At 51.5% G+C, this 15,707-nt stretch overlaps 1 protein-coding gene across 1 annotated transcript; it reads right to left on the bottom strand.

Annotated features, from left to right (window-relative positions):
- Window positions 1-11,650: 11,650 nt before the first annotated feature.
- S100A9 (S100 calcium binding protein A9) lies at window positions 11,651-14,550 on the bottom strand. The gene is made up of 3 exons (XM_045783998.2): window positions 14,395-14,550; window positions 13,860-14,020; window positions 11,651-12,012 (listed from the first exon to the last, which is right to left on the bottom strand). The coding sequence occupies exons 2-3, from the start codon at window positions 14,007-14,009 to the stop codon at window positions 11,770-11,772; spliced, it is 393 nt and encodes a 130-aa protein (XP_045639954.1). The 5' UTR covers window positions 14,010-14,020; window positions 14,395-14,550; the 3' UTR covers window positions 11,651-11,769.
- Between the last annotated feature and the right edge of the window lie 1,157 nt (window positions 14,551-15,707).

Genomic DNA, 15,707 nt, shown 5'->3' with positions numbered 1-15,707 from the left:
CCCCACATCAGGCTCTTCCGCTATGAGCCTGCTTCTTCCTCTCCCACTCCCCCTGCTTGTGCTCCCTCTCTCGCTGGCTGTCTCTATCTCTGTCAAATAAATAAATAAAATCTTTAAAAAAAATAATATCACTTCAACAACATAGAAGTCATTTTTTCTAAGGATTTCATTTATTTATTCTTCAGAGAGAGAGCAAAAGGCAGAGAGAGAGAGCGAGCACACAAGCAGGGGGAGCAGCAGGCAGAGAGAGAAGCAGGCTCCCCGCTGAGCAAGGAGCCTGATGTAGGACTCAATCCCAGGACCCCAGGATCATGACCCAAGTTGAAGGCAGATGCCTAACTGACTGAGCCACCCAGGTGTCCCCAGAAGTAATTTTTAATTTATTTTTAGAGAGATTGAGAGAGAGAGAGAGAGAGAGCACGCTAGTGGGGGGTGGAGGGGCAGAGGAAGAGGCAGAGGGAGAGAATCTCCTGCAGAATCCACGTTCAGTGCAGAGCCCGTTGCAGGGCTCGATCTCACGACCCAGAGATCATGACCTGAGCTGAGATTAAGAGTCAGATGCTTAACTGACTGAGCCACACAGGCGACCCAACAATATAGAGGTTATTATTGAGATATTTTCCATCCTTTTCTTTTTTCTAAGCCTTTGAAATCCAGCTTGCATCATGCTCACAATCACTCTTCATGAGGCCAATGGTTATGTGTAGTTCATGGTGATAACCCTGGAAGTGCAGCCCTAACCCGCTTGAGGGATGAGAGGGCTGGACTAGGGTGGCGGGCATCCCGGTGGTAAGGGGTAGTGAGGCTCTGCATACACTTGAAGGCGGCAGTGAGAAATCAAAGATTACTCCAAAGATTTTTCCCTGCGATAGGGGCTGGATGTTGAGGACACAGAGATGAGAGACAAAGTCCTTGCCAGGTGAAAATCTGAGCAGCAGAAATCCCCATACAGTATTGTATTTGTTTTGGCAGGAGTAAGCACAGGGTGTCATGGGGAACAGGAGAGTGGCTCAGCCTTGTGTGTTGGGGTCAGGTAGGTATTCTGGAGGAGTAGACCCTTGAACATGAAATTTGGAGTAGAACTTTGAAAGGGGGAAAATGATGCAGAATTTCCACGAACCTTTCTTTGATTCTCTCAAGGGTGTGGGTAAGGTGTAGGAAGGCGTTGGGAGCAGCAAGGGACATAGGAGCAGGGAGAAGAGGGTTAGTTCTACCCAACACAGGGTATGGCAAGAGAACACTTCACTGGCCAGCCTCCCTCCTTACTGAGGTCTGGGTCAAGTTCTTTGTTAAATGCCCTAGAACTGTGCCTCTCTCCTTCTGGATTCTTCTCTCCTGTTGTGACTCAGCATCCACTGGTGTGATTGTTTAATGTCCGTCTCCTCTATAGACCAGGGTGAGCAGGTGCTGTTTCATTGTGCCTGGCATATGATAGGGTTTCATGAACATCTCTTACATGAATGAATATATGGAAATTGTTATGATTATTGGTTTGATTCTGTATAAATTGTCCCAGGAGAAAGGGGAAGGAGCATGGCCTCCGAGGGCAGGAATCATCTTCTTAAGGGACAGGGTCAGCTTGCCCTGGTGAGAAGTGAATTCAGCAAAAGTCACTGGGGGCGTCCCTGCCTTCAACCCCTCTCTGTGCTGAATTCGGTCTGGGGAAGATGGGGTACCCCTTTGGAGTCACACTCCATGTAGTCGGGTGTCAGAATACCTAAAGGTTATGGGCTGAACGTTTGTTCGCCTGCCAAAGCGATGATATTTGGAGATGGGGCCTTCAAGAGGTAATTAGGTTTAGCTCAGGTCATTAGGGTGGGACCCTCACAATGGGATTAGTGCCCTTATAAGAAGGAGAAGACAAAGAGAGGGAGAGTTCTCTCCATGAGCACACATCGAGAGAAAGCCACGTGAGCACACAGCAGAAGGTGCTGTCTTCAAGGTGGGAGGAGAGCCCTCACCATGACTCAACCATGCTGACACCTGATCTGAGACTTCTAGCCTCGAGAATGGCGAGAAGTACATGTGTGCTGTTAAAGCCACCAGTCTATGGTGTTTCACTCTAGCCACTGAGGAGACTAAGACGTCATAGAAGCAGCCGCCAGGGCCCAGCCTTGGGCTCTCCCAGACCCGCCAGTGGCTGCTCCATCTGGCTCCTCACCAGCAGGAGGGACAGGCCAGAGCGTAGAGTTTGTGACAAAACTTGAGAAAGATTAGGTAATTTTCTGGAGCCTAGGTATGACAGATAAGAAGGGGAGCTTTATATTGGGGAAGGGGTGGGCCTGCCTTTCAGTTTACTCACTGCCAAGCCCTGTTGAGGCAATGTGTAGGAAGCTGGGATTGAGGACGGAATCCAGGAAGTGACAAGTATCGACCACTGAGGCCTGGGGTTGGAGGTTTGCTGGGCCACCCGCCACATCTGTGGGATGTAGATCTGAGGTAAAGCTGAGGCAGGAAGAAAGTATGGAGGGCTGAAGGGGGGGCGACGTGGGATTGGCAGAAGAGGAAGGAATTCAGGACCCAGAGAAGGGAGTCTTGGAATGGCCCCAGCCTAGATGACAATGGGGAAACATTCAGAAAAGCCCTCACTTGCTGGATGACCCCAGTGGGTGAAGCACTTTGCCTCTCTGGACCTCTGTTCTCTTTGTTTTTGAAGAACCCAAAGGAATTAAAGAAATTCATTTTGAATATTTTAGACTAGATGAACACTCAGGTGTCATCCAGTTTTAATATCCCAGATGCTTTGATGGAATGGAGGAGAACTTTGAGTGGGATCTAGAAGGGTTGGAGGGAAGGGTGTTCTTGGGCACAAAAGGGTAGTGGCCAAGAGTATGAGGGTTGGGGTTAGGGTTCTTGTTCAGACCCTATTTTTACCACTTAATCACTGTGAGACCTTCTAAGTCCCAGTTTCCCCATCAATAAAGTGGGGGTAACAGTGGTCCCTCTCTTCCAGAGTTGGTGTGAGGACCAGATAACCTAACAGAACATGTGAAGCACTTGGCACAGATCCTGGTGCCAAGCAAGCGCTCAACAGCCAGTGGCATTCATAGTAAGATGCCAGCTTGTACAGGAAGTAATTGCTGTCCCTGGGCAGCTACTCGCTACCCAAGCAAAGATTGAGGCTAATTTTAGGACAGAGTTGGATAAAGTTGACCAGTGCTGGACAGGTAACCAAGGGCAGTTAAGCTGCATCTTTCCCTAAAGACCTTGAAGCTGCTGGACCAGGACCAGGCTGTTGTTGCACAAACCAGAGCACTCATGTGTCTGTGACCATCTCTGAGATACAGAGTCTTATCAGAATGTGGTAGAAAACAACAACCAACCAACAGGAACAAAACCCAGTGTATTTGCTGTTGCGAAAACATTCACCAACCATAATTTGGCTTCAAAATAGCCAACTGAACCACTGATTGAACTTAAATTCGATTTAGAGAGATGTTAAGGCCCCCCAAACTTGGTAAAAATTCATCAGCCAGAGGCACCTGAGGGCAAGAAAGGCTCCCAGCCTGAAATCAAATGTGTCTGGTTAACCTTCCAGCTCCACTGCTTCTTGGCACTGACTTTGAGCAAGTGGCCTCCCTTGTCTGAGCCTCAGTCTTTCCACCTGGAAAGTGCAATTTGGACTAGATGAAAGTGCGGAGCCTTGTCCCCAGATGATGGCCGGCATCGTGAATCAAGCGGTTGGACACAAGGACTGTCAGAACCACAGGATCACAGAGACTGGACCTGTTCTCTGCAGCATCTTGCCATCAACCTCCTGCCCACCACTCTGAGTTCGGGTCTCTAACTATTCCGGAATGTTCCCCAGTTTCCTTGTGAACTTTCAGACTTTTTGGATTCTGCACCTGCTGTGCTATTGTCCTCTTTGTCTGAAGTGGCCTCTAGTCCCTTTAAGGCACCTACTCTGTTTAAGGCACCAGACCACTGAGATCCAGATCTTTTGCTTGCCCACCAAGGTTGTATCCACCGGGGAGCTCACCCGCTCACATCCCTCACAGGTTTCCACCCTCGCATCCACAGTAGATTCATGGAACTCTGGGGTTTGCCTGCCCATCAGGATTAGTCTGACAGAGTGCTCTGGGCAAAGACCTTATTATTCGATAAGGGACACCAATACCACTGTCGTGCGTGCAACACCTTGCCCTTCAGAAAGACATCTCAGGCGGGCTGCTGGCACACTGTAAGCCAAGCTAAGCCAAGCCAAGCCAACGTGCATACTGGGAATTTGGAAATCAGGAAAGGATGTGGATTCAATGGGATGGCTACCAGGAGCCTAGTGCAAAAATGACTAGGAATCAACATTTTTACTTGGCCAATATAAAAAGTCATCTAAGTCAAAAGAAAGCAAACTAGATTATGCTTCTCTGATTTCTCTGATTAGCTAACAGCACTGGGCACACAGTAGCTCAACTCTTGCACTTTCAAAACTCACCTTGGTATTAATCTGCAGGTGCTTACCTTGGCCTTCTTTCTCTCTCTCTCCACCTTCACTGACCCCTAGAAGACAGGCAGATGGTGGCTCCTCTGTGGTCCCAGGATGCCTGTGGTTATCGCCCACCTTAGTTTTTCTTTGACCCACACCATGATATTGAAAATATCTATTTGGGTGTTTGTTGCCCCCATTAGGCTGAGGGCTCCTGGAGGGCAGGGACCTAACGCTGTATTTGATGTGAAGACCAGGCTCGGTGCCGCAGCTTCCTAGCTGCTCCCCACGCTTCTACTCTGGTCCCCGACCCTCCTCCACACAGTAGCCAGATGGCCTCCAAATACAATCACACTGTGTCACTTACCTGATTAAAACCCACCAGAAGTTTTCCAAGGCTTGCTATCTGGCCTCATTTCCATCACTGTTTCCCCTGGGAGGCCCTGCCTGCTTCCCTGCCCCACTCAGCACTCCATCACATCTTCCTCTTTGATTTTCTTTGTGGCGCTCAGCACCTCTGAAACGATGAATTCTTTATTCCTTGGCTTGTTTACTGTCTGACTCTCCTCTAGATGTAAACTCAAGCGAGCAGGGACTCGCCTTCTTTGTTGGCCCAGCACCCGGAGTGGTGTCCACATGCAGCTGCACCTCAACCTCCAGCTCTGAATGGATGTTGGTTTTGTGGAATTGAGTTAGTGTTTTCTAACTGAGGACATGAGCAGCTGGTCCAAAGAAGAAAGTGAGATGCTTGTGGTGGTGGTGGAAGGGAGGATGGGGGCCCCATCACAGAGGGTTAGAGGTCTTGTGATGGGGTGGACTTCTCTCTCCCCTGACCTCAGCAATATTTGAAGGCAGTTGTTATGAACCCCCTTGCTTCTCTTTTCCAGGCTCAAGACCCTCAGCCCTTACTATTTCCCCTCATGATTTTCTTCTTCCACTATTAACGGGTGCTTCTGAAGCTGCCCATGTTCTGCTTTGGAGGAGACACCCCTGGCTAGATAGGACCCTGAGTTACTGCTCAAAGGCAATGCCCTTCCTAGAAACACCCCAGCTCCTTGGCACTGCACCCCACCTCCGAGACCAGGAGGGCAGGAAGCAGCATGAGAGGAGAAGACTCAGAGAGAGAATGTAGACTGATGGAGGGAAGAGTGTGCAGCCTGGAGAAGGGACGGCGGGAGGCAGAAGGAAGAGAGGAGAGGTGGACTGGAACTGGGCCCCATGCTGTTCCCTCAGGCCTTGGCAACAGTTCCCTGTCTCTCTGATCTGCACATGACAATTCTGGGTACATGGGCAAAAATGGGAATACATGGGGGTGCTCACCAGAAGAGATCAGCTGGCCCTCCCAGGTGCTCATGTTCCCTGTCTCTTGTGTGTGTGAGGGGATCTTTGAAGACAGGGTTTGGGGCCCAATCAGGCCATGGAACCAGCTGGAGTCTTGGGGTAGAGGAACGGTCCCAGGCCCATGCCCAGGCCCCAAGAAGCACCAGAACTTGAGCAACCATCTGTTTCAGCTCTGCTGTCACTTTGGTAATTGGAATGTCAAAATCCATGACACAGGGCTTTTCTACAGCAACTTTGGGGAGGGGATGGGTGGGCGTGGAGGTTGGATTCTGGAGTTTTCCTCAGAGCAGAGTTTGTGTCAGGGTTGTGTAAAATTGCCTCACTGGGCTGGGGAAAGCTGAGGCTTCTCTTCCTGTCGAGGTCTTGGGAAACAGTGCAGAGTCACCCTCTTCATCCTGTAGGGTGTGGGGGGCAGGCCTGCCTGGCTGAGATGGGACACGCATATGTTGAGATCCTGGCTGGACTCGTCTTCTCTGAGAAGTGCCATCTTGGGCTCTCTTAGCCCCCACCGGACTATCCGGCAGCCTCCTCACTGGCCCGGGCCTGCTGGCTCATCCCCACCCCACATCCATCCCATAAAGTATCATAGAGAGACTTTAAAATATATGTATGGTTAAATTACATCCCTCCCTAAAACCCCCACTGCTCCTGCCCTCTATTCTCCTGCTGAGAGTGCAAGCTCCCAGCATAGACGCTGGCCTGCCCACCTGAGCCTCTCCCACCTCTCCTCTCCCACCCCCAGGGCTCCTCATTCCTGATCAGACCCCACATCCTCCCACTTCCAGGCCTCATTCCGAGCATCTGCATGTTTATCTGAGGATGCCCACAGTTTTGATGTGGGTCTAATATTTGCTCTTCCAGCCTCTGCTCAAGGGTCATGTTCCTACCTCAAAGTCCCACCAAACTTTACTCTCTCTAGCCTTTCATTTTCCATATTAAAATCATTTGAGGAGCTATGTTGTTTGCCCTGCAGGCCTGGGCTTCTTCATGACAAGGCGGGGCCTCTTTATCAGCGCCCCCCCATCAATGTGTGTTGAACGAATGAATGAACGGACAAACAAGTGAATGACGAGAAAGTTCACCTCTCCCCCCAGTTCTACAGCATCCCCTGTCCCCCAGCCCCAGAGCACATTCACAGCACTGTGAAGTGTCTGGCCAGCCACCGTCTCTTCCTCATCCCTCCCAGAAAGCCATCCAGAAGTTCAAGTTCTACTGCGAAGGAGTGGCAGCTCCTCCTTACAGGAACCCGAGGTAGTCATCTCATGATGGGCTCTGTTCTTTAGCCCCTGTGAGGAGGGGAAACCCCAGAAGTTCCTATTTCCCAGAAGGACTCCTTAATCACAGAGGGATGATTCTCAGGTGGGGTGGGAATCTGAACCCTCACACTGAGGAAGGAAGCCAGTTCCTCTCTACTCAATAGGACTATCTTTTTTGTTTTTAATTTTTCGTTGAAGTATAGTTGATGTGTAATATTACATTAGTTTCAGGGGAAGGGCTCGTCAGGGTAAGTGTAGTTACTATCAGTCTTTGCGCAACACTGTTACCATATTATTGGCTATATTCCCTATTACGTACTTTTTATCCCTGTGACTTATTTATTTTATAACTGGAAATTTGTTATATTCAAATTTACCTATTCCCCTTCACCTTTACCTATTCCCCTTCACCCGCCCCCACTGGTGACCACAAGTTTGTTCTCTGTATTTAAGTCCTTTAATGCTTTTTGGGGGGTTTTATTTGTTTGTTTTATTTTTCTTAGATTCTACGTATATGTGAAATCATATGGTATTTGTCTTTCTCTGTCTGACTTATTTCACCTAGCGTAATATGCTCTAGGTCCATCCATGTTGTTACAAACGGGAAGATCTCACTCTGCTCTATGGCTGAGTGATGTTCCATATGTGGGCGCACCACCCCTTCCTCAGCCGTTCATCTATGCACGGACACTTAGGTTGTGTCTATACCGCGTCTATTGTAAATAATGTCGCAATAAACATAGGGGTGCATGTATCTTTTCAAATTAGTGTTTTTGTATTCTTCAGATAAATACCTAGAAATAGAATCACGGTAACTCTATTTCTAATTGTGAGGAACCTCCATACTGTTTTCCAGAGTGGCTGCACCAATTCACATTCCCACCAACAGTGCACGAGGGTTCTTTTTTCTCCACATCCTCACCCACACTTGTCGTTTCTTCTCTTGTTTAGTTTAGCCATTCTGGCAGGTGTGAGGTGGTCCCTCACGGTGGTTTTGAGCGGCATTTCCCTGATGCTGAGCATGTTTTCATGTGTCTGTTGGCCATTCGTATGTCTTCTTTGGAAAAATGTCTATTCAGGTTCTTGGCCTACTTTAACATTTACTTGTTTTTTTGGTGTTGAGTGTATGAGTTATTTAACGTATTTTGGATATTAATCCCGCCATAGTAATCAGATATGCCATTTGCAAATATCTTCTACCATTTAGTAGGTTGCCTTTGTTTTGCTGATTGTTTCTGTGCAAAACCTTCTTAGTATGATGTCGTCCCAATAGTTTATCTTTGCTTTTGTTTCCCTCGCCTGGGGAGATATATCCAGAAAAATATTGCTAAGGCTGATGTCTAAGAGTTTACTGCCTATGTTTTAGGAATTTTATGGTTTTGGGTCTCACATTTAGGTCTTTAATCCGTTTTGTGTTTATTTCTGTGTATGGTGTTAGAAAGTGGTCCAGTTTCATTCTTCTGCATGCAGCTGTCCAGTTTTCCCAGAGCCATTTATTGAAGAGGTTGTCCTTTTCCCATTGTATATTTTTGCCTCCTTTGTAGAAGATTAATTGACCATATAATCATGGGTTTATTTTGGGGATCGCCAGTCTGTTCCATTGATCTATGTGTCTTTTTTTTGCCAGTACCATACTGTTTGGATTACTACAGCTTTGTAGTATAGTCTACAATCTGGGATTGTGATACCTGCAGCTTTGTTCTTTGTCAAGATGACTTTGGCTCTTCAGGGTCTTTTGTGGTCCCATACAACTTTTAGGATTATTTACAGGACCAGTTTTTTGGAATGGAAGGGGCTAATGTGATAAAAGAGGCTGAATCACCTTCACCAACTCTCCTAAAATCCCACAGGGCTCTGCAAAAGTGGCTTGCTGTCAGACCTTCCCCTGGAGTCTAGAACTACCTCCTACTCCTAGACTGAGCTAGCCGAGAGAAGGCAAAAGGGAGAACTCTTGGCATCTAAGCTCTGTCCCCTGCCATCTTGCCCCGCAGCTGCTCCACCCTCTTCAGCAACCCCTCCAGCTTCCCAGGATCCTAGGACCACCCGACTTTCACTTGCTCATCTGTAATGCTTCATTCTGGCACCTGGGGATTTGACACAAATCAGTCATAATTTCTGCCTTCAGGGCCATCATCGGACTTGATAAGGGCTTCCAAGTCTGTGTTAGAAGTGCAGTGGTTGAAGTGTCAGAGAGTTCCACGGGCCTGGAGGGGCATGTTTGCAGAAGATGGTGGTCAGGGACGTCTTCATGATGGCAGTGACGGAAGCTCTGGGCCTCTACAGGTCCTAAGAGACTTGCTAGAGTCCAGGGTGGTGAGAGCATTCCTGGTGCAAAGGTGCGGAGGCTGGGGAAAGCCTGGACGGTCATTTAGGGAAAATGCTTTGAAGAAGTGGATGGGTGGCTGCATGGATGGAAGGGGTTAGATTTCCTCCGTGTCCCCAGAGATGTGGGGTGGGGGAAACAGGATTAATGCCCGGCAGGCACAAGGGGGCAGATTCTGACTTGGTGTGGCGAAGAACCTTCTAAGTGTCAGCGCCACATTAGGAAACTCTTTCCTGAAGGAGTCCAGGCCAGGCCACCACCTGTTGGGGGCGCCTGGGAGCATCAACCAAGCATGGGGGTGGGGCACGTTGGGTTTAATAGACAATTTTCTAACTATTTTCAAGACAAATCCTCTTTTTCAGAGGGAAGGTTCTAGAGTGCAGCAGATGCAGGCTGGTCTGACTGAGTGAAGTGGGGGTGGGGCTTCAGAGTCCCAACACCTTGTTGCCCCCTGCCTTCCAGATTGAGACTCAGGATATCCAGAAGCTTCCCATCCACCGGTTTTAACCCCTCCGCCTCCTCCCTCTTCTCCACACCATCCATGAGAAGGGAGCATGTGGGAAATTTTAGGACATCTGTACGGTCAGTATTCGTTGAGAAGCTGCCATGTATCGGCCACTACTCTGCGTGCTGGGGATAAAGCAGAGGTAAGCAGACGCTGCAGACTTGGCCCCCGTGGAGTGCACAGTCCAGTGGGGAGGCAGAGCCACAGACATATTTGTGGCACATTGTGAAAAGGGAGGGTGGGCAGAGGGGTGGGGCTGCCCAGAGCATCCCCAGGCCGCCCAACTCCCAGGCTAGTTCTCTTTGTCTTACCAAGCTGCATTCAGAAGGTGACTCCTCCCTGGTCATGAAGGTCGGGGAGAAGGTCTATCAGAAGGTGAGTCTCCCCAGCTGTCAGCTCCCTAAGTCAGGCAGGGAAGGGACTGGGGGCTTCTAAACCCTACTCCCCAAGCTCACAGCCTGGAGCAGTTCCTGGAAACACCCTTATGCCCTCAAGTGGGAGCCATCAAATCCCTGTACCCACAGCAGAGGCCCCTGGACCCTTGGAGCAGAGGCCTGCACAGTCTGCCTGCAGACAGCCTGGGACCGGCTGTAGTCAGCCAGTGTGGGACAGTGGAAACCTGACTTATTCCTTCTTCCCACTCAGCAGTGGGGAAGGAGCCAGGACATCCAGCCCATGGAGAAGATGGGATTTGAGGCCCTTTCGTCTCTGCCTTATTATTATTATTTTTTAAGATTTTATTTATTGGGGCCCCGGGTGACTCAGTTACTTAAGCATCTTCCTTTGGCTCGGGTCATGATCCCAGGGTCCTGGGACGGCTTCTCCCTTTCCTTCTCTGTATGTTGCCTCTCCCACTTGAGGGCTCTCTTTCTGAGAGAGAAAGGGAGAGAGCAAGAATGAACAGGTGGAGGGCAGAGGCAGAGGGAGAAGCAGACTCCCCGCTGAGCAGGGAGCCTGACTTGGGGATCGATCCCAGGACCCTGGGATCATGACCTGCGCCGAAGGCAGACGCTTAACTGACTGAGCCACTTCACCACTTATGGCCTTGGACTGGTTCCTTCTCCACTCTGTCTCACATTCTTCATTTGTGCAGGGAGTTCTGGACCCAAAGTCCAGCCTCCTCATGGTAGTGCTTGAGCCATATAGCTGCAGGGACATGATTGGAGCTCATTCTTCCAACCAGCAGGCAGGGCTCTTCTCTCTCTCCATCCTGCTGGGACTGAGTGCGCATGGGTCAGACTCCCCAACCTTCATCCGTGCCCGCACCTGCCCCAGTGCCCATCTGTGAAGAGACACCGATTTGCTCCCGTGGATTCAGAACTCAACTGATGGGCAAACACACCCGATCCAGCATCCCTCCTTAACCACGGCCCATCTACGCGCACCTCTGGACAACTTCCAGAGGAATGAGGTCTTTTAGGAGACGACAGATGGTTGTGGAAGATTGTGGACAGCACTGGGTGAAGTGGGGTCAGCGCTGGGTGGGGGGTGGCCTGCATGTCGAGGGGCAGGGATACTCCCTCTTTTGCTTTCTGTGGTGACGAGCGCCAATTTGACGGGCAGTATAGTCCTGAGCTGGACTGAGGTGACTGGGACCTGAGTGGTGGGGCCTGAGGTCAGAGGTGAGGAACTGGTCAGGGAAGTGAGCCCAAGGGGCTTAGGACAGACCCACACTATTGAGGCTTCTTACTCTGTTATTACCAGAAGAAGGGGTTGAGCAGTGAAGGGGCAGGGTCATGTACCACCCAGGCCCCTGGAAGGATAGGTTGGGAAGGGGGTGGTGGAAGAAGCACACAGCGCACTGGCTTGGAGGAAGACTTTATTTTGCCCCCTGCTCCCCAGCCCCCCAGGTCCCTAGCTAAGGCAGTTTGGCCTCTCTGTGGCCCTAGTTAGGCAGGGGCAGGGTGTCCTGGCCTCCTGATTAGTGGCTGTGGCCGTGGCCATGGCCACCGTGGCTATGGCAGTGGCCCTGGCCACCCTCCCCAAAGCCTGGCCCGTGGCTGTGGCCTTCTCCTTCAGGGGCATTCTTGTGCATCTCCTCGTGCGAAGCTACCGTCAGCCTGCCCACTAGGATGGAGAACTCCTCGAAGTTCAGCTGCTTGTCTCCATTTGTGTCCAGGTCCTCCAAGATCTTGTTTATGGCATTGTCATTCTTCTTCTGCTTCTGTGGGTGGGGGCGACAGGGCAGTTAGGGCTGGGCGTGACCAGCGCTGGGGACAGGGAGCTCGGCCAATGACCCCAGGCAAAGGCACAGGGAAACCTGGCCTCCTAGACCTTAGTTAAAAAGTTAAAAATGACCACTGACAGATGCCCACAGTCTAGAGGGTGCTGAGCGTGTGCTAGACACTTGCCGATTTATTCTGCACGGGACCGGAGCACTACCATTCTCTCCATCTTACAGAAGAGGAACTGAGATCAAGTGACGTCCTTGAAGTCGTGCAAGTAGTATGTACAGAAATGTCACCTCATTTGGTCTTTATAACAAGCTCAACAGGTAGCCTTGGGTGTCTTCCTTGAGGAAACTGTCTTAGAAAAGGGGACCTAGTCTGTGCAAATTGACAAGGCTTGGGAGCTGGAGGGTGGACACGAGCCCAGCCTTGTCCCAGTCCCTCCACCTGTCTGTCCTGCTCCCTCCCCTTTTCCCACCTCTCCCTTCCCTCTCTAGGTTACTCATAAGTGACACTCATTTCGACCTACATAGAGGGGAAGTGTCTGAGGAGAACAAGATGGTTTGTACCTTGTGTGGGGCCAGAGAGCAGTGTATGCTGTCCACTGACCCCAAAGTGTGATGAAGTATGCTGGGGGGAGGCCGGGAGGTGGAGGATCCAGTCTGCAGTTGGTTCCACTCACTGGCTGGGGAGGCTCAGCTGAGCCCCCTCCCCAGACCCTGTGGGTGCCCAGCTCAGCCCCCAGGCCCTTCCCACTCCTGCAGCACCTCCACACAGCCTTCTTTTCTGCACTTTTCCCGGTTCCCCGGGCAGAGCACTCACTCTGCAACAGCTGCTCAGCAGGGTCTCAGCTTCCCCCTCCTGGACAAGGGAGGTGGGTGGCGGGACAGGTGTAGGAGGCACACCAAGGAGAACCTCGCCCCACTAGCTCTTGGCTGTACCCTCTTCTATCTGTCCTGATCCAGCATCCTGCTTCCCAGTGTCCGCACCTGTGGGGAGCTGTCAGCATCCCCCCTGTATCGCCTCCTGAGCTGTGTGGGGCTTGGGGAGGGCTGCCATTTGCCCCAGGAATGGAACTGAGACCGGAACTCAGACACCTCACCTTTCTTAGTCCAGGCCTCTGTTTCCCCAAAGTTCCCAGACTTGTAAAGAAAACTAAAAGATCGGATGGAACCAATCCTTTTTTTTCCTAGAAGTGCCTAGTCATTTGCAGATCAGGGAAGTAAACTAATCATGTTACTGAGTGCTCTGTGCGCGCCACTGATCGTCAGGCTGCTTTGCCACACGCGGTGGATGCGTTTCCTACTCTGGACCCTCAGGGTTAGGGAGCCCCTCAGCTCTTGCACTCTGAGACCCGGCTGAGGGTTAGCGTCTTCTCCGCTTCTGCCAAGGGTTGTCCTCTGTTGCTTCCCTCCTTGATTCAGGTGTCAACTCAAAAGTCGCCTCCTTGGAGGGGGCCTTCTTGTCCACCCAACTAGTCAGCTCCCCCCACCCCGCCCAAATCATCCACAGCGCTCTCTCTTATGTCCTTTGGGGCACTAACGGGCATTGGATTTATCTGTGCTCTTTGCTGGCCAACGTCTTTTTGCTGCGTGTGCCAACAGTGGGTCCCTGTTTGCCACTAGGCACCCCTGTCCGGGACAGGGTCCTGCACCAGCATACACCGCCAGTCAGTCTGCTCTTTAAGTTGGAGCAGCTCTAGTGACGGGGCGCCCGGTGCCTCTGCAGGCTGGGCTGAGGGAGTTGGAATTTCCTCCTTGGCCCCTGCAGAGTGTACCCCCATGCCCCAGCCTTAGCCCGGACGCCCCAGGCTGCTCCAGGCCTGCCAGGAGCCTCTGCCTACCTTGAGGAAGTTTGGCAGTTCCTTTTTCACGAGCTGTTTCAGTTCTTTCTGGTTGAGTGTGTCCGGGTGCCCCAGCCGCACAGAGTACTGGTGGAAGATGTTGATGATGGTCTCGATGCTGCATTCCAGCTGCGACAACTGGTCCGCCATCTTCCTGCACTCTGAGGAGTGACAAGCCAGGGTTCAGGTGTTTAGAAGAAAAGGCTGCTGGGCTCCCCTGACACCTCCCACAGGCCGCACGCAGGAACAGCAGGAGAAACACGGAAGGAAAAGAAGCTCGCAGCTGGTCTGAGAGAAGATACTGCCCCACATAGGGTAGGGGTGGTTTTAGAGTATCTGGAGAACGCTGAAGAGTGGGCATTTGAGGACAAGAGGCCCCCACGGAATACGGTCCAAGAAAATGTGAGGGAACTTTCAAGTGGGTGGGTCAATCGAAGAGGGCTTCCAGGAGGAGAACTTGGAGGAGGCCTGTCGTGGCGGGGAGGTGAAGAAGGAGTCGGGGTGTGTGTGGGGGGGAAGCTGAGAGCTCACTTACCCAAGTCAAGGAGCCACACAGAGGGATTTGACAGCGCTGTGTGCGTCCAACATTTATAGGCAGCTCCTGGCCAGATACTCAGCTCTCGTGGGAAGATTGCTTCACAGGTGAGCAGTGTGGTAACCCTGAGCTGGACTGTCAGTGCCAGGAAAGGGGCTGGGGCGGGACAGGAAATGTTCACAAAGCTCTTTTGGCCTTTTTGTGAAATGCCCAGCCCTGGGCCTGGAGCTGGTTTGGGAGGAAGCTGGCTGGGTAGCTTACTTCCTCTCCATCCCAATCCCCTGCCCCACCTGAGCAAGCCAGCTGCCTCTCCCTTGGCAGCTCTCACTCTCCCCTGCTCCCATTGAGGTTGGGTCAGTCAGTGGCTGCTGGTTCTGCCTCCCCCACGCATGCAGCCCAGCAAGGCTGGCTGAGCCTTCCTGTGTCTGCCTGGCTCTGTGATAAGCAGTCCTTGGAGGTTGAGGTCTTGGCATGCGGTTCTTAGACTCACAGGGCGTGAGTTGGTGTTAGGAGGGTTGTCGGAAGTGCCCCACCCCCTTGTATTATAGATGAGGAAACCGATGCCAGAGAGGGGCCTGCTTGGTGACACAGCAGGAACTGGGCCCAGACATCCTGGTTCTTGGTTAAGGGTGATTTCGATCACACCTCCCTCTTGCAGTCTGAGTGAGAGATCCTCAGGGTGAATGCGTTTCTAGAGCCAAGCCTTTAGAAACCTACAGCCTACAAGACAAACATTTTTATGTAGCTTCTCTTTGGGCAAGACCTGTCCCTCCCTGGCTACAAACCTCCCTTGCCCGGGGAAGAAAGCTGAGCTGCTTAGCACAGCATACAAAGCTCCCCAGAAACACCTGCCCTGCCCCTTACCCTCTCTTCCTATTCCCTTCCAGCTCCTCCCCTGGAGTCATAGGGGGCCCACCTGCCACATGCACCCCAGGCCTTTGTCTTTGGTGCTCTCACCCGAGTGCCCTTTACCCATGACAGGATGCAGTCCTACTGAGGCCTCATGGCTCGGTTCAAATGCCACCTCATCCAGGAGCCTGCTCTGATCTTCCCGATTGGAAACAGCTCTTCTTCCCCCAACATTGCTCCCACACCACTTCTGGCCTCAACACTTTCTCTCCTGGGTTGTGTACCTGTTTTGCTTTTGTCTGACAATTGCCTGTAGATCCTCGAGGGAAGTTCTTCATGTTCCTACCCTCCTGAGCACACAGTCCAGGGCTTGGCAGATGGGGGACCTCACATTTGCTGAAGGATCATGTCCAGTCGTGGCAGCCTCGCCACCCCTTGACCCAGGAAGCCTGTATGGAGGACTT

Source organism: Ursus americanus, chromosome 2 (genome assembly GCF_024610735.1).
Source record: "Ursus americanus isolate L20-20 chromosome 2, mUrsAme1.1.p, whole genome shotgun sequence".
In the NCBI taxonomy this organism is placed as follows: Eukaryota; Metazoa; Chordata; class Mammalia; order Carnivora; family Ursidae; genus Ursus; species Ursus americanus.
Note: the sequence above shows the minus strand (reverse complement) of the source record. Positions and strands in the feature narration are given on the sequence as shown.

What these genes read in the sequence shown, in the direction of transcription:
- S100A9 (XM_045783998.2), bottom strand. Translation starts at nt 14,009, where the DNA reads ATGGCGGACCAGTTGTCGCAGCTGGAATGCAGCATCGAGACCATCATC. An exon ending in AACTGCCAAACTTCCTCAAG is followed by an intron (nt 12,013 to 13,859) that starts GTAGGCAGAGGC and finishes CCCCACCCACAG; the next exon opens with AAGCAGAAGAAGAATGACAA.